Raw genomic sequence first — 21,845 nt, forward strand, 5'->3', positions numbered from 1 at the left:
AGGAAAAACTCCCTAGAAAGGCCGGAACCTAGGAAGAAACGTAGAGAGGAACCACGCTCTGAGGGGTTGCCAGTCCTCTTCTCGCTGTGCCAGGTAGAGATTATAACAGAACATGGCCAAGATGTTCAAACATTCATAGATGACCAGCAGGGTCAGATAATAATAATCACAGTGGTTGTAGAGGATGCAACAGGTCATAACCTCAGGAGTAAATGTCAGTTGGCTTTTCATTGCCGATCATTCAGAGTTAGAGACAGCAGGTGCGGTAGAGAGAGAGAGTCCAAAACAGCAGGTCGGGGACAGGTAGCACGTCCAGTGAACAAGTCAGGATTCAATAGCCGCAGGCAGAACAGTTGAAACTGGAGCAGCAGCATGACCAGGTGGACTGGGGACAGCAAGGAGTCATCAGGCCAGGTAGTCCTGAGGCATGTTCCTAGGGCTCAGGTACTCCGAGAGAAGAGAGAGAGAATTAGAGGGAGCATACTTAAATTCATACAGGACACCGGATAAGACAGGAGAACTACTCCAGATATAACAGACTGACCCTAGCCCCCCAACACAAACTATTGCAGGATAAATACAGGAGGGGTCGGGAGACACTGTGTCCCTGTCCGGACAGGGCCAAACAGGCAGGATATAACCCCACCCACTTTGCCAAAGCACAGCCCCCACACCACTAGAGGGATATCTTCAACCACCAACCTACTACCCTGAGACAAGGCCGAGTATAGCCCACGAAGTTCTCCCCCACGGCACGAACCCGAGGTGGGCCATTTACCTTGTGACCAACAGATACATATCTGTATTCCCAGTCATGTGAAATCCATAGATTAGGGCGTTTATTGCAATTGACTGATTTCCTTATATTACATTTACATTTTACATTTACATTTAAGTCATTTAGCAGACGCTCTTATCCAGAGCGACTTACAAATTGGTGCATTCACCTTATGATATCCAGTGGAACAACCACTTTACAATAGTGCATCTAAATCTTTTAAGGGGGGGGTTAGAAGGATTACTTTATCCTATCCTAGGTATTCCTTAAAGAGGTGGGGTTTCAGGTGTCTCCGGAAGGTGGTGATTGACTCCGCTATCCTGGCGTCGTGAGGGAGCTTGTTCCACCATTGGGGTGCCAGAGCAGCGAACAGTTTTGATATTTTATATGAACTGTAGCTCAGTAAAATCTTTGAAATTGTTGTATGTTGCATTTATATTTTTGTTCAGTGTAGAAAAAAATATCTAAAACAGCTCCATAGCAATACATATTTTTATTTAGACTATTGTTAATTAATATGCTAAGAAATAACATTATAGAGTTTTGAGGATATTATTTGGTTTGTAGAAATGTCACAACACAAATATTAGCCACCTCAAGTAAGCCAAGGGTGTGCAACATCCTAAAATGTCAGAAAAACAGAAAATGTTGGTGAAAAATGTTGTTTTATTAAGACAGTAGAAATATTTTTCCCGTTTTTTTTGGGGGGGGGGGGGGGTCGGCCCGCCATTAAATTTAGTTAAGGAGGGAAATGATGCCTTTGCAGCCTGAAAGTGATGATGCTTTATGTATGAGCTGGTCCATGGGGTACACGAGTGTATTACCAGCTGGGCACATCAAACCTAGATGATAATGCAGATCTAGCGCCCACTATCGGCTGCCTAGGCTATCAAGTAAGAATGCGGACTTTGTCAAAATGTAGATGTAATTTCCATATCCCTCAAATTGCTCATAATATACATTGATGTAGGGAATGTTGCACTCAAATTATTCACCCTACTAAAATTGTTCTCCCTTTGAAACTCATCAATCCTACCCGAAAGGTCAAATTCATATAGGCTACTTTACTCGCATAAAAAGGTTGAATGGAAACCTGGTTAACATCAAGCCATTTTGAGGATGCTGGAATTATATTTTGGATGAACATGCACCTGCCTACAGGAGACTTTTGAAGTAGCCTAATCAGATTTTAAAAAATGTGACTGGTTGTGTTTATGCCACATATAAAAGGTAATAAATACATTGAAAAAGTAAAATTATAAATATTTTGGCTATATTGAAGGTTCTAGGTGCGCGAGGAATAGCCGCTCGGATTGGAGAGGAGGCAGACCTGTGTTAAGCTTTTCTTGAATAACTGGGCCTGCCAGGAGCACATATGGCCACATTGTATATTGGACAACATGGGAGAATGATGATCTGTAACAGACAGCACATTCAGTATCAGAAGGAAAAATGCAGCCAGACAAGCCTGCTACTGTGCCTTTCTAGGCCTTATAAACTGTTGAGTGTAGATCCACAACTGGTCCAAATCAAATGAAACATTCAAATCACAGGGCTTTTGCGTCGTTATTCAAATGACATTTTCACTGCACTATTGTCACTATGAATGGTGGATAGAGGGAAGGATAGACCGTTAGACTGGTAGACTATATTGACCTGTGGTATAAGGGAAGTACCAAAACACCTTGATATAGGGGAGGTGAATGCAAGCAGATGAGGAAATTTGGCTAGGATGGAAGAAATTATATAGTAAAACCTGCAAAAGAGCAAAGGTAAACCAGGGAAAAAATGCATTACCCTCCACTGTGCCCAATAAAAAAAAACACACACAACTATCCACAAAGCAAATAAAATAATGTTTATTAACAACCCTCCTCTATTTTGGAGCTGGTCACGGGTGCAAATTGACTATACTACCGATCCTCGACTTTGGCGATGTCATTTACAAAATAGCCTCCAACACTCTACTCAGCAAACTGGATGCAGTCTATCACAGTGCCATCCGTTTTGTCACCAAAGCCCCATATACCACCCACCACTACCTGTATGATCTCGTCGGCTGGCCCTCGCTACATATTCGCCGCCAGACCCACTGGCTCCAGGTCATCTATAAGTCTTTGCTAGGTAAAGCTCCGCCTTATCTCAGCTCCCTGGTCACCATAACAACACCCACCCGTAGCACGCGCTCCAGCAGGTATATCTCACTGGTCATCCCCAAAGCCAACACCTCATTTGGCCGCCCTTCCTTCCAGTTCTCTGCTGCCAATGACTGGAACAAATTGCAAAAATCGCTGAAGTTGGAGACTTATATCTCCCTCACTAACTTTAAGCATCAGCTATCTGAGCAGCTTACCGATAGCTGCAGCTGTACATTTTTTGCATTGCACTAAGCCAAGGGAATTAAGTTCACCAAAGTGGTCAAACCTGGCTATCATCTGAACATTGATATTGTCCAGTATGTTATAGTAGATTTGCACCCTCTCTACTCTGACTGTTTACATTTCTGCTCAAATCATATAAACAATTAAAGCTTTCATTGTGTCGCTGATACAGGTATGGCAGAAATCCTTATCCATCACTTTGTTCTGCAGAAGACGGAAGAGCGCATCAGTTTCATTGAAAATTCCATCATAGGCCATGAGCAAAAAGCAAACATGGTGGCGGCCTCTAAATGGGTTGCTAACTAAAAGAAATTCAGCAAATGCATGTAATAGTTCCACATAGTTGTCCCTGGGCCTGTTTGATGAGCTGGCCCTCATCGCTGCCACGAAATGCCAACTCCTGTTTACCTAGGTAGGCTACCCAAGGTATCATATAGCATTAATTAGCATTAAGTAATTAAATACAATTCACACACTTAAAGAGAACATCCATGGTCCTCCCTACTGCCTCTGATCTGGCTGACTCACTAAACACAAATGCTTAGTTTGTAAATGATGTCTGCATGTTGTAATGTGCCCCTGGCTTAATATAAGCAATTTGAAATTATTTATACTTTTGATACTTAAGTATATTTAAAACCAAATACTTAGACTTTTACTCAAGTAGTATTTACTGGGTGACTTTTACTTGAGTCATTTTCTATTAAGGTATCTTTATGTTTACTTAAGCATGAAAATATGATACTTTTCCCACCACTGCCTCAACTAAGGTGTTGGTCTTCCATCCCTTATCACTAGAAAATCATACTTTGAAAATGGTTTCAGATACAATATGTTACCCATATTGATCAGCTTACATTGCCTCTATACAATTTAGGAAGTTTAAAAAAATGGCAGCTTTCATCCTGCCTACACACCAATAAATAACTCAGATGCAATCTATCGACTGTAGCAGTAAAACGAACGTGACATCCATAGGCAGGAGTGAGCTACATAACTGAAGACAGTTGAAGCTCATTTACTGCATTTTTATACAATTTAAAATCTCAAAAATGCTATTTGGAGAACAGAATTTAAAATAATAATATGTACCCAGCCATTATCACATTGACTGCTGTAGCTTCATTCACCTCAGTAGATCTACAAACATAGCCTATTAGCTATACAATTAGCCGCTACACGAGGGATCTGTTAGCAGAAGACGTTTGCAGTTTAAAAAGCTAATTTCCTGCAATTCTACATATGTTGCCTTGACTAATATATCTAAGGGAGAGTGATTAACAGAATCAGTGGGGGCCCCCGGAGGTCAGGGGCCCTGGACATGAGCAGATCCGCGGGAAATAAAAATAAAAAAATTCAGCAAAAAAAGAAACGTCCCTTTTTCAGGACCCTGTATTTCAAAGATAATTCATAAAAATCCAAATAACTTCACAGATCTTCATTGTAAAGGGTTTAAACACTGTTTCCCATGCTTGTTCAATGAACCATAAACAATTAATGAACATGCACCTGTGGAACAGTCGTTAAGACACTAACAGCTTACAGACGGTAGGCAATTAAGGTCACAGTTATGAAAACTTTGGACACTAAAGGGGCCTTTCTACTGACTCTGAAAAACACCAAAAGAAAGATTCCCAGGGTCCCTGCTCATCTGCGTGAATGTGCCTTAGGCATGCTGCAAGGAGGCATGAGGACTTCAGATGTGGCCAGGGAAATAAATTGCAATGTCCGTACTGTGAGACGCCTAAGACAGCGCTACAGGGAGACAGGACGGACAGCTGATCAACCTCGCAGTGGCAGACCACGTGTAACAACACCTGCACAGGATCGGTACATCCAAACATCACACCTGCGGGACAGGTACAGGATGGAAACAATTGCCCGAGTTACACCAGGAACGCACAATCCCTCCATCAGTGCTCAGACTGTCCGCAATAGGCTGAGAGAGGCTGGACAGGGCTTGTAGGCCTGCTGTAAAGCAGTTCCTCACCAGACATCACCGGCAACAATGTCGCCTATGGGCACAAACCCACCGTCGTTGGACCAGACAGGACTGGCAAAAGTGCTCTTCACTGACAGACGAGTCGCGGTTTTGTCTCACCAGGGGTGATGGTCGGATTCGCGTTTAACGTCGAAGGAATGAGCATTACACCGAGGCCTGTACTCTGTAGCGGGATCGATTTGGAGGTGGAGGGTCCGTCATGGTCTGGGGCGGTGTGTCACAGCATCATCGGACTGAACGGACTGAACTTGTCATTGCAGGCAATCTCAACACTGTGCGTTACAGGGAAGACATCCTCCTCCCTCATGTGGTACCCTTCCTGCAGGCTCATCCTACATGACCCTCCAGCATGACAATGCCACCAGTCCTCCTAACTTAGTCAACACTGCTAGCTAGCCAACTAGCCAACTTCTACCGACTAGCAGCACTGTAGAAACTATTACATTACAACGGAACGACTTGATTAGTGTAGTGCTACCTAGCTACATAGCTGTCTTTGTATCTAAGATAATTGTGTAGTTTAGAGTAATTATCGAGGTTAGTTAGCCAGCCGCGCCGCGCCGCCGTTGTCCAGACTCCAGACTTAGTCAACACACCTAGTCATCATCAAACCCACTGCTAGCTAGCCAACCTTTACTGACTAGCAGCACTGTAGAAATGATTACATTACAACGGAACGACTTGATTAGTGTAGTGCTAGCTAGCTACATAGCTGTCTTTGCTGTCTTTGTATCTAAGATAATTGTGTAGTTTAGAGTAATTATCGAGGTTAGCTAGCCAGCCGCGACGCGACGCCGTTGTCCAGACTCCAGACTTAGTCAACACACCTAGTCATCATCAAACCCACTGCTAGCTAGCCAACCTTTACTGACTAGCAGCACTGTAGAAACTAATACTTTTCAATGGAACGATTTGACTAGTGCAGTGCTGGTTGACTTTGTCATAGTTTGATAATTGTGTAGTTTGGAGTAATTATCGAGGTTAGCTAGCCAGCTATTTTCGTCCCCCGTGACGAAAATAGGTTACCTAGCCAGCTACACGTTCAAACAAAGTCAACAACGCAGCCACTGCTAGCTAGCCTACTTCACCAGCCAGCAGTACTGTATCATCTTCGTCATTTTTAGTCAATAAAATGTTTGCAACGTAAGCTTAACTTTCTGAACATTCGAGAAGTGTAGTCCACTTGTCATTCCAATCTCCTTTGCATTAGCGTAGCCTCTTCTGTAGCCTGTCAACTATGTGTCTGTCTATCCCTGTTCTCTCCCCTCTGCACAGGCCACACAAACGCTTCACACCGCGTGGCCGCTGCCACTCTAACCTGGTGGTCCCAGCGCGCACGACGCACGTGGAGTTCCAGGTCTCCGGCAGCCTCTGGAACTGCCGGTCTGCGGCCAACAAGGCAGAGTTCATCTCAGCCTATGCTACCCTCCAGCACCTCGACTTCTTGGCACTGACGGAAACATGGATTACCACAGATAACACTGCTACTCCTACTGCTCTCTCCCCGTCTGCCCACGTGTTCTCGCATACCCCGAGAGCATCTGGCCAGCGGGGTGGTGGCACTGGAATCCTCATCTCTCCCAAGTGGACATTCTCTCTTTCTCCCCTGACCCATCTGTCTATCTCCTCATTTGAATTCCATGCTGTCACAGTTACCAGCCCTTTCAAGCTTAACATCCTTATCATTTATCGCCCTCCAGGTTCCCTTGGAGAGTTCATCAATGAGCTTGACGTCTTGATAAGTTCCTTTCCTGAGGATGGCTCACCTCTCACAGTTCTGGGTGACTTTAACCTCCCCACGTCTACCTTTGACTCATTCCTCTCTGCCTCCTTCTTTCCACTCCTCTCCTCTTTTGACCTCACCCTCTCACCTTCCCCCCCTACTCACAAGGCAGGCAATACACTTGACCTCATCTTTACTAGATGCTGTTCGTCCACTACTCTCATTGCAACTCCCCTCCAAGTCTCCGACCACTACCTTGTATCCTTTTCCCTCTCGCTCTCATCCAACACTTCTCACTCTGCCCCTACTCGGATGGTATTGCGCCGTCCCAACCTTCGCTCTCTCTCTCCCGCTACTCTCTCCTCTTCCATCCTATCATCTCTTCCCTCTGCTCAAACCTTCTCCAACCTATCCCCTGATTCTGCCTCCTCAACCCTCCTCTCCTCCCTTTCTGCATCCTTTGATTCTCTATGTCCCCTATCCTCCAGGCCGGCTCGGTCCTCCCCTCCTGCTCCGTGGCTCGACGACTCATTGCGAGCTCACAGAACAGGGCTCCGGGCAGCCGAGCGGAAATGGAGGAAAACTCGCCTCCCCTGCGGACCTGGCGTCCTTTCACTCCCTCCTCTCTACATTTTCCTCTTCTGTCTCTGCTGCTAAAGCCACTTTCTACCACTCTAAATTCCAAGCATCTGCCTCTAACCCTAGGAAGCTCTTTGCCACCTTCTCCTCCCTCCTGAATCCTCCTCCCCCTCCCCCCTCCTCCCTCTCTGCGGATGACTTCGTCAACCATTTTGAAAAGAAGGTTGACGACATCCGATCCTCGTTGCTAAGTCAAACGACACCGCTGGTCCTGCTCACACTGCCCTACCCTGTGCTTTGACCTCTTTCTCCCCTCTCTCTCCAGATGAAATCTCGCGTCTTGTGACGGCCGGCCGCCCAACAACCTGCCCGCTTGACCCTATCCCCTCCTCTCTTCTCCAGACCATTTCCGGAGACCTTCTCCCTTACCTCACCTCGCTCATCAACTCATCCTTGACCGCTGGCTACGTCCCTTCCGTCTTCAAGAGAGCGAGAGTTGCACCCCTTCTGAAAAAACCTACACTCGATCCCTCCGAAGTCAACAACTACAGACCAGTATTCCTTCTTTCTTTTCTCTCCAAAACTCTTGAACGTGCCGTCCTTGGCCAGCTCTCCTGCTATCTCTCTCAGAATGACCTTCTCGATCCAAATCAGTCAGGTTTCAAGGCTGGTCATTCAACTGAGACTGCTCTTCTCTGTGTCACGGAGGCTCTCCACACTGCTAAAGCTAACTCTCTCTCCTCTGCTCTCATCCTCCTAGACCTATCTGCTGCCTTTGATACTGTGAACCATCAGATCCTCCTCTCCACCCTCTCCGAGTTGGGCATCTCCGGCGCTGCCCACGCTTGGATTGCGTCCTACCTGACAGGTCGCTCCTACCAGGTGGCGTGGCGAGAATCTGTCTCCGCACCACGTGCTCTCACTACTGGTGTCCCCCAGGGCTCTGTTCTAGGCCCTCTCCTATTCTCGCTATACACCAAGTCACTTGGCTCTGTCATATCCTCACATGGTCTCTCCTATCATTGCTATGCAGACGACACACAATTAATCTTCTCCTTTCCCCCTTCTGATAACCAGGTGGCGAATCGCATCTCTGCATGTCTGGCAGACATATCAGTGTGGATGACGGATCACCACCTCAAGCTGAACCTCGGCAAGACGGAGCTGCTCTTCCTCCCGGGGAAGGACTGCCCGTTCCATGATCTCGCCATCACGGTTGACAACTCCATTGTGTCCTCCTCCCAGAGTGCTAAGAACCTTGGCGTGACCCTGGACAACACCCTGTCGTTCTCTACTAACATCAAGGCGGTGACCCGATCCTGTAGGTTCATGCTCTACAACATTCGCAGAGTACGACCCTGCCTCACACAGGAAGCGGCGCAGGTCCTAATCCAGGCACTTGTCATCTCCCGTCTGGATTACTGCAACTCGCTGTTGGCTGGGCTCCCTGCCTGTGCCATTAAACCCCTACAACTCATCCAGAACGCCGCAGCCCGTCTGGTGTTCAACCTTCCCAAGTTCTCTCACGTCACCCCGCTCCTCCGCTCTCTCCACTGGCTTCCTGTTGAAGCTCGCATCCGCTACAAGACCATGGTGCTTGCCTACGGAGCTGTGAGGGTTAGGGTTAACGGCACCTCCGTACCTTCAGGCTCTGATCAGGCCCTACACCCAAACAAGGGCACTGCGTTCATCCACCTCTGGCCTGCTCGCCTCCCTACCTCTGAGGAAGCACAGTCAAAACTGTTCGCTGCTCTGGCACCCCAATGGTGGAACAAGCTCCCTCACGACGCCAGGACAGCGGAGTCAATCACCACCTTCCGGAGACACCTGAAACCCCACCTCTTTAAGGAATACCTAGGATAGGATAAAGTAATCCTTCTAACCCCCCCCCATAAAAGATTTAGATGCACTATTGTAAAGTGGTTGTTCCACTGGATATCATAAGGTGAATCCACCAATTTGTAAGTCGCTCTGGATAAGAGCGTCTGCTAAATGACTTAAATTTAAATGTAATACTGCTTGTTCTGTGCGTGATTTCCTGCAAGACAGGTACGTCAGTATTCTGCCATGGCCAGCGAAGAGCCCGGATCTCAAACCCATTAAGCACGTCTGGGACCTGTTGGATCAGAGGGTGAGGGCTAGGGGCATTCCCCCCAGAAATGTCCGGGAACTTGCAGGTGGCTTGGTGGAAGAGCGGGGTAAGATCTCACAGCAAGAACTTGCAAATCTGGTGCAGTCCATGAGGAGATGCACTGCAGTACTTAATGCAGCTGGTGGCCACAGCAGATACTTTTACTTTTGATTTTGACCCCCCCTTTATTCAGGGACACATTATTCCATTTGTTAATCACGTGTGTGGAACTTGTTCAGTTTATGTCTGAGTTGTTGAATCTTATGTTCATACAAATATTTACACATGTTAAGTTTGCTGAAAGTAAACGCAGTTGACAGTGAGAGGACGTTTCTTTTTTTTGTTGCCGAGTTTAGTTTCCCACATTGCATTTTTGGCCCAAAACCTAACTTTTGGTGAATTTTCCTCTTCCGCAAGTATTTGGTCACTACTGAGGTGACACACTGAAATGAGAGTCCTGAGACAAAATCAGTTAAGAACCACTGCCCTATAGATTATTCAACTTTTCATGCATATTTTCCAGTATGTACTACAACAGTACTAGACTCAGCTTTACCAACTCCATCACCCCAGTCACAGCCACCTCCATGTCACATGCACCCCCATTAATCATCATCAGTCATAATTATCAAACAATGAATCTGGAAAATAAACTCAAAAATATGAAACCATGGCCATATTTCAACCCAAGGCACTTTATAGAGCAGAGCATTGGACAGTCAATAAAGTGTATTTTAACAGGTAATCAACGCTAGATCTGACATTTGCAGGGATCAATGAACGGAATCACTGCAAACGCCTGGGAAATTGCATTTAAATTACGCCTTTGTCAGCTGTCCAACGCACATTGGATTGAATCCTGGCATGACTGACGGTTGCACCTGGAGGCCTATGGAAGTCTAATAGAAGATGTGATTGTAAAGTAATTTAACTTATAAATATATCTCATGATCTTAGTTCATCCATCATACCCCATCAGAAGACAATGTAATTGAAAACAAATACTATATCCTCATAACATAGTTAAAACTATACTTTGATAGTATAGCTCTTTCTATGAATTTGAAAATGGTTACATTTCTCCAGCCCAATCGCTCAACTGTTTATCGAAACAAAATGGTTGGGTTGCCCATTCCGTTACTTTCAAATCCTGGAATGCCCCTTTAAAAAAAAACAACCGGCATTCAAATGGGAAACAAAATGTTCTTTATTTACAAAACAACTGGAAAGTTGCAGTAGGCATTTCCCTAAGAATAAAATAGTCATCACAAATGTAAAGGCTGTTCCAAAGCTACTATTAAAAACAAATGAGACAAGAATTCCAACAGTAAATAAAAGGGGTCCAAAGTGTAATCAAAGCGTTCTCTCCACTTCCATCACCAGCGCCTTAGATCAGGTCAGCCACTGAGGAGAAAATATTTTATGTTAATGACAGCAATCTAATGTCAATGCCCATTTTGTAAAAGAACCCCAGGTCTTAAATGGCCCCAAATCTGTAAACCCAGTATATGGTTGAAACAAAATGTACATTTAGTTGCTTGAACAACCAAAACATCAATACTAAACAAATCAACATTGTCAATTAAATATTCAGGCAGAAGATTAACAAATGCTAATTTACCGTTCATTGGCATTTCATCGATCTGTGTGGAATAGTACTGCTCAATGTCACGGAGAATACGGATGTCGTCGTTCTTCACAAAGTTGATGGCCACACCCTTGCGGCCATAACGACCCGATCGGCCAATCCTATGAAGAGAGGAGAGGTTGAAGGACAAAAACACCAGTAAATGTTTGCCCCGACAAGCCGATTTTTGCTTGATCCGGCTATGCGGGCCAGAAGCTTCTGGAAAGAGATTGGGGAGGTAGAGGATAGATGCGGTAAAGAGGTCAACGGAATGCAGACAATTGTGGAGAGAAGGATGCTTGATTGGCCTACATTCAACAAATCTGATCTAATATGTCAAATATGTTATGATTGATGTATTTTAACAGGACCACAATGTGGTTATTAAAATCCAATTTGGATATATTTGGCTGCTTCCGCTGCATAACATTTAGAATTTGTCCCTTTCCAAGTTTAGAAAAACGTGACTGCTAAATGCTAACTTCCGTTTGTATAAGCTGGTAGCATAGCTAGCATACAGAAATCTGTTGTAATAGTCAATCGTTTTTTTTTTTTTTAACTGTAATGCAGTTGATTGATGACAACATGTACTTGGGTTGATAAATCAAACATTCACTATACACTGATTTTTAACTCAACATAGTATGAAATACACAAACTGCCTAAATGTAGGCACATTTCTCTGGGAGGCAATGGGGAGATTCAGGATGGAGATACAGGTGAGAAACCAGTGCAGCCTTTTTTGCTTAATGCTATCTTGGCTGAGCTCCTATGTCAAGCACCGGGAAACGGACTCCAACATCTGAAGAGGTAAGGTCTTGTATTTTCGTTTAGCTAGTTGCTCGCAATTAGCTGGATGGCTATAGCGATTAGCTTTGAAATCACTACAAGTGGTGCCGTGCAGACCAATTTATTGTATGCGTATGACAGCTCGCCGAAGCGCAAGAAGTATGAATACTCTGGCTTCTGCAGAATCCGCTTCACTGTAACCACTGCAGATGTTGGATTGACCATATATTTAAAAAAAATTATCTGCTTTTAGTGTCCTGCGAGAGTGAACAGAGAAACAGTACTCGACCTCTGCTACTCTCTGGGCTTTACTGTGGCACTGGAATGGAACCCACAGCTCACACTGAGGACTGAGCCAGGTTACGAACAGTGCAAAAAGGATGATTTTCCTCGACCGAATAGCCACATTGCATACTTAATATCGCTTAGTTTCTATAGTTGTTCTCTGAGCTGGGCAGCCAGACGTACCTGTGGATGTACAGCTCTCTGTTGTTGGGCAGGTCGTAGTTGATGATGAGGGACACCTGGGGCACATCCAGACCTCGGGCCCACACATCAGTTGAGATAAGCACTCGGCTATTGGGGGGGGAAGAGGAGAGATCCATGTTAGGCCAAACCAAGGTCGTATTCACTTGGAAACGAACGGGCTCAAACAAGGAAAGACTATCTGAACTTCGCAAAACGTTTTACACCAATTAAAAACGACCCAAGTCAGATTTAAAAGAACAATGCGTAGACATGTTCCCAGGGAGTGAACAGAGAAACGGTACCAGACCCCTGCCACTCTCTGGGCTTCACTGTGGCACTGGAATGGAACCCAATGCACTCACTGGAGGACTGAGCCAGGTTACGAACAGTGCAATAAAGAATGGCCGTTTAAGTGTTTAGTCCACTAGTACGCTTTACCTAGTGTGGGAAACTGTCCGGTATTGTATAGGAAAGACAACATTCTAGATCAGGTGGACCAGAAAGAATCCACACGATACAGTACATTGTCATGTAATAGGGTCTAAATGTTCCTCCCGCTAAGAGACTCAAACAACTGTCCAAACAACTAAGCTAAGCTAATGTCTCTGGCCATCACAAGATGGACACGACTCTAGATTACACAGCTACATGTGCAAATTGTTGGTGAAGGCACCCTTTAGAAACAGTAAAAATAAGAGTATAAGACAAGCTTCTACTTTATCATAGAAGTATGACACAGTAACTACTGACACGAGAGCACATTCACTATTGATAAATATTGACCCAGTGGTCATATACCCAAAATGGTAAAAAAAATACATAAATGAGAAATACACTCAAATCTTATTGAATAGCCTTCAAATATTCATTGGGATGCTAAAAACACTATTTCATCATTATTACCTGGCGCCGGACCGGAACTCTTTCATGATGGACTCTCTCTCCTTCTGGGGCATGTCTCCATGCATGGAGGAAACAGTGAAGTTGGCCTCCCTCATCTTCTCAGTCAGCCAGTCAACCTACCGCAAGCAGAACGAGGACAGATAGAGGCTCAGGCCAAACTCATGACAATGCATTTCAGGGATCATGACAAAACATGCTCCCTGAAATGTGCAATGTAGGGTATCAGGTGCCATTTAGGACTCGTCATGTTCCGAGAGAGTGAACAGAGAAACGGTACAAGACATACCGGACCCCTGCCACTCTCTGGGCTTTACTGTGGCACTGGAATGGAACCCAAAGCACTCACTGGAGGACTGAGCCAGGTTACGAACAGTGCAAACAAAGATTTGCTTGACATTCATCGGTGTGATGGGCAAGATCAATGAGAGGTTAAAGAAAGACTGGCATTCTTCATTTGTCAAACTAACAATGTCAAAGCATGTTGGCCACGAGGAGACAGAAGCACTGAGACCTCTTTTAGTTTAATTTCATAAAAATCTATTAAAAAAATTAAATAAAACAATCATAAAAATTACAATGGTGGGCATTTGAAAGAATGTATTTTGTTATGATACACAACTGAAAAACTAAACGTAACATATCTTCACTGCGCTTGACATATTCCACAAACAAACATCTTCGTTTTTTGACAGTGCTTATAAATTACCTGCTAAATAGTTGCATAAAAAAAAAGTCAGGTACACATTACTGATTGAATACAAACCTTCAATGGCGTACACCTGACCATCCCTATTTCTTACCAGTACACATAGGCAAAGGGAGACTACTCACTAGGAGGAAAAACATACAATAACTATCAACAGCTACCAACAACCCAAGTAGTTTCTCCTAGGCACAGATCTAGGGTCAGCCCCCCCCTTCCCTAATCGTAACCTTAACCATTATTTGGGGAAATGCAAAACTAACCAAAAATCAGTGTTTAGGGGCAACTTGGCAATACATGTAACTTGGTTTTAGTTGTGTACAGACCTTCCGCTTGGTGTTGCAGAAGATGACAGCCTGCGTGATGGTGAGGGTGTCATACAGGTCACACAGGGTGTCAAACTTCCACTCCTCCCTCTCTACTGCCACGAAGAACTGCTTGATGCCCTCCAGAGTCAACTCATCACTGGGAGAGGGAAAAGGAAGAGGGGTTAACTAGGTATTGGACCTCTGCTGCTAAAGGAACACATATAAAGGCTTTTTCCAGTGAGTGCAGGTATTCCTATTCCAGTTAACTCCGTTCTTCCCATATAAATATTTTCTAGGCAGGGTGCAAAGGCCCCAAAAAGAACCACCATACCTTAAAAAAGAAAGTAGTTTGCCATGACGGGGTTTTGGTTCATGTTCCCAGAGAGTGAACAGAGAAACAGTACAAGACGTACCGGACCCCTGCCACTCTCTGGGCTTCACTGTGGCACTGGAATGGAACCCACAGCTCACACTGAGGACTGAGCCAGGTTACGAACAGTGCAATAAAGAAAGATTTCCTTGCTAGCGTATATAATAGTCAGAAATACTTATATATAAGATGGAATATTTCGCCCTTCTCCTCTGAAAGGTCCCACAGGAAAGGTGGAGGGCCTTTTCGATTTAAGCATGGCTGATTCTCTGATGACTATATGAGGTTTGTATTCAGACTAAGCCGGTCCCAAATCACTCCCTCGCCCCTAATCCCTGGATAATTGCAGATGTGTAGGGTCTGGATACATATAAGCAGCTCAGTGGTGGAGCATCCACTATATTGCTTCCACCGTACAGACCTGCAGAAACTAAGGGTTAGGGCCATGGGGCAGAGAGCGATTTAGGACCGGCTGATTTACACCCCCCCCAAACCGTATACATTACACAATGCTGCCGCCTAGAATACACAACTTTAACAAGTCTAACTCCAGGAACAAGGTAGCCTGGTTGAACCAGCCTGGTCATCATTCTCAACACAGCGATCAGGCTGGTTCCACTAGGCTAGAAACCATGGGTGGTACTGCCTAATATATACAGCCGAGTAATGCTTGACTCACCGTTTGACCAGGATGCGGATGGGGTCGGTCATGAACTTGTTGGTCATCTCCAGGATCTCGTGGGGCAGCGTGGCGCTGATCAGACACACCTGGGTGGCAGGGGGCAGGTACCGGTACACATCGTAGATCTGCTCTTTGAAACCTGCCGGACAGTTAAAGGAAAGCTATTCAGTATCCCCTTCATATTACACCTAGACTTCCAGGGAAACGTCACGCAGACCGTCAAAACAACTTTCCTGTGCAAAAGTGTCTCTGCCTGCTGTGGGATGCAGACAGGTAGGGATAGTAGGAAACTTGTTGATGTGTGCAGGGGGAACGACAAAGCGGCACTGAACAAGCTGCACTGTAACTTATCCTGCTTTACCATGAGACCTCGTTGTTGTTGTTGTTTAGGAGAGACCAGAAACACAAACAACTGGCAGACGTCATCTCAGAAATGCACAAGAGCGTGTCTGGCTTACCCTTGTTGAGCATTTCGTCTGCTTCATCCAGCACCAGCATCTTGATGGCACGTGTCCTCAAACTCCTCCTGCGGATCATATCTAAAGAACAGAGAGAGAGCAGTGCCTGCATTAGTCAGCCTGCTGTGGGAAAAAGGAGGGAACTCTACTCAAATCATACACGACCCTTGCGGCGACTACAGTGAGCCTAATTCATGATTGTCTTCTCATGCATATTTTCTAGTTACCTTCCTTTGAAATTAAATTTTCTGGTCTCAGGTAAATCGTGAATTTTTCTTTAGATCAGGAGACTGTAGTGGGACCTTAAGTCATTGATTTACCATCCTTCTTTCCCCTGTCTGTGTTACGGGGGGGGGGGGGTCATGTTCCCAGAGAGTGAACAGAGCAACGGTACAAGACGTACAGGACCTCTGCCACTCTCTGGGCTTTACTGTGGCACTGGAATGGAACCCACAGCTCACACTGAGGACTGAGCCAGGTTACGAACAGTGCAAAAATGATTATTTTCTCGACTTCTACTTTTGGGGCGGCAGGTAGCCTAGTGGTTAGAGCGTTAGGCCAGTAACCCGAAAGGTTGCTGGATCGAATTCCCGAGCTGACAAGGTAAAAATCTGTCATTCTGTCCCTGAACAAGGCAGTTAACCCACTGGTCCCCGGTAGGCCGTCATTGTAAATAAGAATTTGTTCTTAACTGACTTGCCTAGTTAAATAAAAATATATATTGTTGTCCTGAGTATACAGAGTAGCCTCATTACATAAGGTACAGTTTCAACGAAGGCAGATCCAGACTGAACCCACAAAGTAAAACAGCGAAATTCAGTTTTGATCCTGTGACAGAATTCTGAGATATTAAATGTCTAGTCTGCTTAGCTGGGAAGACACAGACGTTCATACCTGTGGATGGGAGATAGATACTAGAAGGTTAGGGTCCAGGGAACTCACCAAACACTCTCCCAGGGGTCCCTGCTACTACGTGCTGGCCATAGTCCAGTTTGCGGATGTCCTCACCCACGTTTGTCCCTCCGATGCAGGAATGACACTGGACGTTCATGTAGTCACCGAGGGCCAGGAGCACCTGGGGGGGGTTAACATCTGAATATTAGGAGATAATGGCTGTGTCCCAATTTTCTACCAGTGTGCACTTGCACACTTCCAGTCATGGATTTAACAATGGTGGAAACTCCCTCCAGCCAAGGCTGTCACCAATCCAATCCTTTGCCAGTGTTCTGATCTGGGCAGCATTCAGTCGACATAGAACAGGAGAAAATGTTTTGAAACTGAGGGAAACAGGGAGGTACTATCTGAACATATCAAATAAACACTTGTTCCCATTTTCCATTGCACAGCATTTTGAATTATTTGCTAGTGTTTCCAAGTGAACAGGACTCCGAACCTGTCCAATAGAAACACTTTGTTTTAATAAATTTTGCTACTGTGTGCCCTACTGAACACTACCCTCATCTTCCAAAGCAGTTTTTCTCCAGTCCATCAGAAGACACTTGATATTCAGTCACATACCTTCTGTATCTGTCCAGCCAACTCTCTGGTGGGAGCCAGGATCAGTGCCTGGGTTTCACGCACCTGTCACAAAAATAACAAATAATCATATTTTGCTCACTCTGTCCAAACTCCACATATTCAGAGTGCGAGAAAATGTCACAACAAAATGTTGTTGGATGATCCAAAACGGCTATGTGATGATAACGGCTCATCTGTACCTACAACAGGGCTTGTTTTCATGTAGCCTCTCAAAGTAAGAGTGCTGATCTAGGATCTCATCCTACATGTTCATATAAAATTATTCATTATGATCAAAAAGGAAAAACTGATACTAGATCAGCACTCCTACTCTGAGACGCCCTAGTCTGCACATACCAACAACCTTACTCAAATACCTGAATGTCAAGACACTGCAGCACTGATACGCAAAATGTGGCAGTCTTTCCTGTTCCTGACTGAGACCTAAAAGAAAGAAAGAAGAGTGTTGCAGAACAGAGAAAGATGGTATTCAACAGCCACTATTAAACATTTGAACAAGGGCCCAAAGGACAATGGTTTGCAACAGAATCCAATTAATGAACACCCCTGGTGAATAGCCAAAGTTCCAAACATTTAACTATATTTTTAGTCTGTAGCTCTGGACGTTGTGGTTCTCTAGCATAAACAGTCACTACTTACTGTGCAATGACATCTCTACCCTTGATGATCTGTTTAATTGCTCTTTGTTGGATTGCGGAAGGCTTCTCGAAACCTAAGAATAAGAAATAAAAAGGTGGTTAATTATGTAGGCCCATGACACACTTTCCAGTGAAATATTTCAATAAACATTACATACTATTCATGTAATACTTTGAACAACAGGAAAATATAGCTGGTAGTTCTGAATATTTTTCCTGTTGTGCAGACTTACTGTCAAATTGTATTAGCACTGGCTAGATCAGATTGCGCTACAAGTAGAGCAAAATGCTCACACACAAAAATATTAAATTAACAAGTGAGGAAAATGCAACATGTACTAAATACTAAATGGGGTGGAGAGTGCCAGTTAGCTAATATCAGCTAACTTAGGTAACGTTAGCGAGTTAACTCGGTTTAACGAAGCTAATTAACTAGCTAACGTTAGCAAGGAAGTTGGCTAACTAAATAAAAACAAATACAACATTCTGGCTTTTTTTTCATTACAATACTCGCAGTATGTGTTTGTTCTGGGTGTGCAACTGAGTCATGAAGCACAGAAAATGTGTCCAAATAACTTACTTGGGTAGCTGCCTATATGGGCCCACTGTACCAAACAAAACCCAGGACCTACCGTATGCGTAGATCCCACGGAGGAGATCCTCTCGTAGGCCCATTGTGTCGAAGGTAGGCGTAACATCGACCTCCTCGCTGGTCTCAAACTCGATCTTGGTCATGTCTTCCTCCTTCAATAGACGCCTCGTGCGTGGTACGGTGGCTACTTCCATGGCTTCTGTGAGCGTGTTCACAAAATACGAAGGAACTCGACAACTTCACCAACTCGAGTTGTGCTGCGGGAAGTAGAAAAAAGACCGCCGCATGCGTCGCTTTAGTGACGCCGTAAGCAAGAGACAATTATTTGCATGACCAGCAAAGGTGTACCAAAGATTTTTTATAAGTAAATCAAGATAGACAACAACTTGTTGTTTCCAATGGAAACAAATGAGTCAGAGTGGGCAGAACAAACAAGGAGGTGGGCAGAGCCAAGCACGCGCTAGCGATATCCTATAGGCGCGTTCTAGTATGTATCTGCATATATCTGTTACGGAAGGCCTACTCTGTGAAGTGCCCGTGTGCAATAACTCAATTCTCCTCTGCTCTCCTTCTAAACAGCGCGAATTTTAAAAACGTTTGAAAAGGGTAAAGTCTACAAAACTTAGTTCTTCTGTTCATAACATATTCTAGTTAGCGACCAGAAAACTTTATTGAGATCAAATGTTTAATCGATGAGAAATGTGCAGAATGTCGGCCAAACTACATCCCCTCCCATATTGAGTGGAAATGCCAACCGGATGCTTCACATTTATACATCCAGTGAAATATCTGTCTCATTGTTCTATGCAGAAATCGATCCGCCATTTTCTGGTTGCAAACTAGGAATATATGCCGCGTTCACATACTAGTCGGGACTAGAAAACTCGGAACATTTCTGATTTGCTAACTGGTTGAACACAGCAGCAAATCAGAAAATTCAGTTTCCTAGTTCTGACTAGCACAGGAACGTGGCAAACAGAGAAGGAACTGTCAGATGCTTCATAATAGCCCGGAAGTTAAGCCGCACTAGGAGCCAAATTTGAAATGGAATAAATAGATTGAATACATGAAGCAGGTTGGAAAAAATCGCATTAAAACACGGTAAAAAATGTCTTAAGGTCTGTCATCACCATTCATGTAATATATTAAATATATACATCAGACGGTATTGGGGAGCTATTTCATTGTTTTTTCACGGTTACATTTCCAATTTCAATCTTATAGCAACCCTATGCTTGGTATGACTGTTATGGGTAGAGCAGACTATTCGATATGCGCCTAATTTACATATTTATATACCCAAAATGTTAACTTCATCCCTTACATGTATGTTTATTGGAGTTCCAATCCAAACACCCTCCATATTATCTTGGTTCAATTTATCTCCGGGGACTTCTTTGTATAAATTGAAATGATAGTTTAATCTATTCAACTCATCTTGATTTCTGATTATGACATCATCGGCATAAGCATGTGCGACAATGGGCTGTCTAGAGCTGGTAATAGTACCTTGAATACTTAGATCTTCTTCAATTCGCTTTAGGAGAGGGCTAATAGCTATTACATGCTATTACATGACCTGTGCTAAGTGGGCAACCCTGCATCACCCCCCTTTCAATTTCAAAAGGTTCGGTCAGGAAACCATTTACATTAACTTGGACAGTAGATCGGCATACAGTAACTTAATCAGATCAATTAATGGACTTGGGAACCCATAACATTTCATTACAAACCATCAATATTCACATGAAACATCATTAAAAGCTTTTTTCTCAACAAGACACAAAATGTAGAAATCAAATTAAGATGTGGATGTAGTAATATCTTTCACCGTACAGATGTTGTCCCACATGAAACACCCTTTGCTCTTTTTCTATTATGGTATCAAGAACCCCATTTAGTCTGTTCATTATTATTTTCGGTAAGATCTTAATAGTCTACATTTATTAATGATAGTCAATGGTATGTATTCATGGATGCCAAGGGATGCCAGGCTTCCACCAAAAAATGTGTCCAAAAAAATAAATCAATGTATCCTTCTTCTCTCTGTGTTTCATAATTTTCCTTCAGCGCCTGTCTGTCTCTGTATGTGTTGCCCATCTATCTGATGCTATCTGGTCAAAAAGAGTATGACATTGTTGCCGCCCGTAGCATTGAATGCAAGTGAAGCCAGCGAGCATCATTGAGCAAAACAGTGAGCTCAACTGGGAATGGTCCTGGCTCACCAAAAACAAAGTGTGAAGGGAAGCCAGTTTGGATTTAGCTTCACACCAATCACATCACATCAAAAGCCAAACATCATAAACATTTTGAATTGTTGCATCTCGTTCTGTTATTGTCCTCCGGTGGCTAGATAGCTAGAAATGATTTTTTGAAATTCCATTCTTTTACTTTTAGATTTGTGTGTATTGTGTATTGTTAGATACTACTGCAGTGTTGGAGCTAGGAACACAAGCATTTCGTTACACCTGCACTAACATCTGCTAAACATGTGTATGCGACCAATAACATTTGATTTGATGTGATTCTCTATACTGGCCAATGATTATAATTGCGATTCTGATCCAACCATGAATTCATACATTGTTCCACTGGCCTGAGAGGATGGAAATTCAATATGTACAGTACCAGTCAAAAGTTTGGACACACCTACTAACTCCAGGGTTTTTCTTTATTTTTACTATTTTCTACATTGTACAATAATAGTGAAGACATCAAAACTATGAAATAACACATATGGAATCATGTAGTAACCAAAAAAGTGTTAAACAAAACAAAATATATTTTATATTTGAGATTCTTCAAAGTAGCCACCCTTTGCCTTGATGACAGCTTTGCACACGCTTGGCATTCTCTCAACCAGCTTCATAAGGTTGTCACCTGGAATACATTTCAATTAACAGGTGTGACTTATTAAAAGTTAATTTGTGGAATTTCTTTCCTTCTTAATGCGTTTAAGCCAATCAGTTGTGTTGTGAAAAGGTAGGGGTGGTATACAGAAGATAGCCCTATATGGTAAAATACCAAGTCCATATTATGGCAAGAACAGCTCAAATAAGCAAAGAGAAACGACAGTCCATCATTACTTTTAGACAATACATAACATATCAAGAACTTTGAAAGTGCAGTTGCAAAAACCATCAAGCGCTATGATGAAACTAGCTCTCATGAGGA

At 43.9% G+C, this 21,845-nt stretch overlaps 1 protein-coding gene and 3 non-coding genes across 4 annotated transcripts; all 4 read right to left on the reverse strand.

Annotated features, from left to right (window-relative positions):
• Window positions 1–10,783: 10,783 nt before the first annotated feature.
• On the reverse strand, window positions 10,784–19,041 carry LOC106564785 (eukaryotic initiation factor 4A-III). Its single transcript, XM_014131152.2, has 12 exons — window positions 18,712–19,041; window positions 18,081–18,153; window positions 17,798–17,864; window positions 17,421–17,483; window positions 16,845–16,977; window positions 15,903–15,983; window positions 15,442–15,583; window positions 14,411–14,549; window positions 13,382–13,497; window positions 12,479–12,586; window positions 11,216–11,343; window positions 10,784–10,998 (listed from the first exon to the last, which is right to left on the reverse strand). Exons 1-12 carry the CDS (start codon window positions 18,863–18,865, stop codon window positions 10,982–10,984), a joined length of 1,221 nt encoding a protein of 406 aa, XP_013986627.1. The 5' UTR covers window positions 18,866–19,041; the 3' UTR covers window positions 10,784–10,981.
• Window positions 12,261–12,385, reverse strand: LOC123725788 (small nucleolar RNA SNORA54). The gene has a single exon (XR_006758301.1). It is a non-coding gene; the product is annotated as a small nucleolar RNA SNORA54 (small nucleolar RNA).
• Window positions 14,763–14,896, reverse strand: LOC123725787 (small nucleolar RNA SNORA54). The gene has a single exon (XR_006758300.1). It is a non-coding gene; the product is annotated as a small nucleolar RNA SNORA54 (small nucleolar RNA).
• LOC123725786 (small nucleolar RNA SNORA54) lies at window positions 16,263–16,396 on the reverse strand. Its single transcript, XR_006758299.1, has one exon. It is a non-coding gene; the product is annotated as a small nucleolar RNA SNORA54 (small nucleolar RNA).
• Window positions 19,042–21,845: the final 2,804 nt, after the last annotated feature.

Source organism: Salmo salar, chromosome ssa12 (genome assembly GCF_905237065.1).
Source record: "Salmo salar chromosome ssa12, Ssal_v3.1, whole genome shotgun sequence".
Classification (NCBI taxonomy): Eukaryota; Metazoa; Chordata; class Actinopteri; order Salmoniformes; family Salmonidae; genus Salmo; species Salmo salar.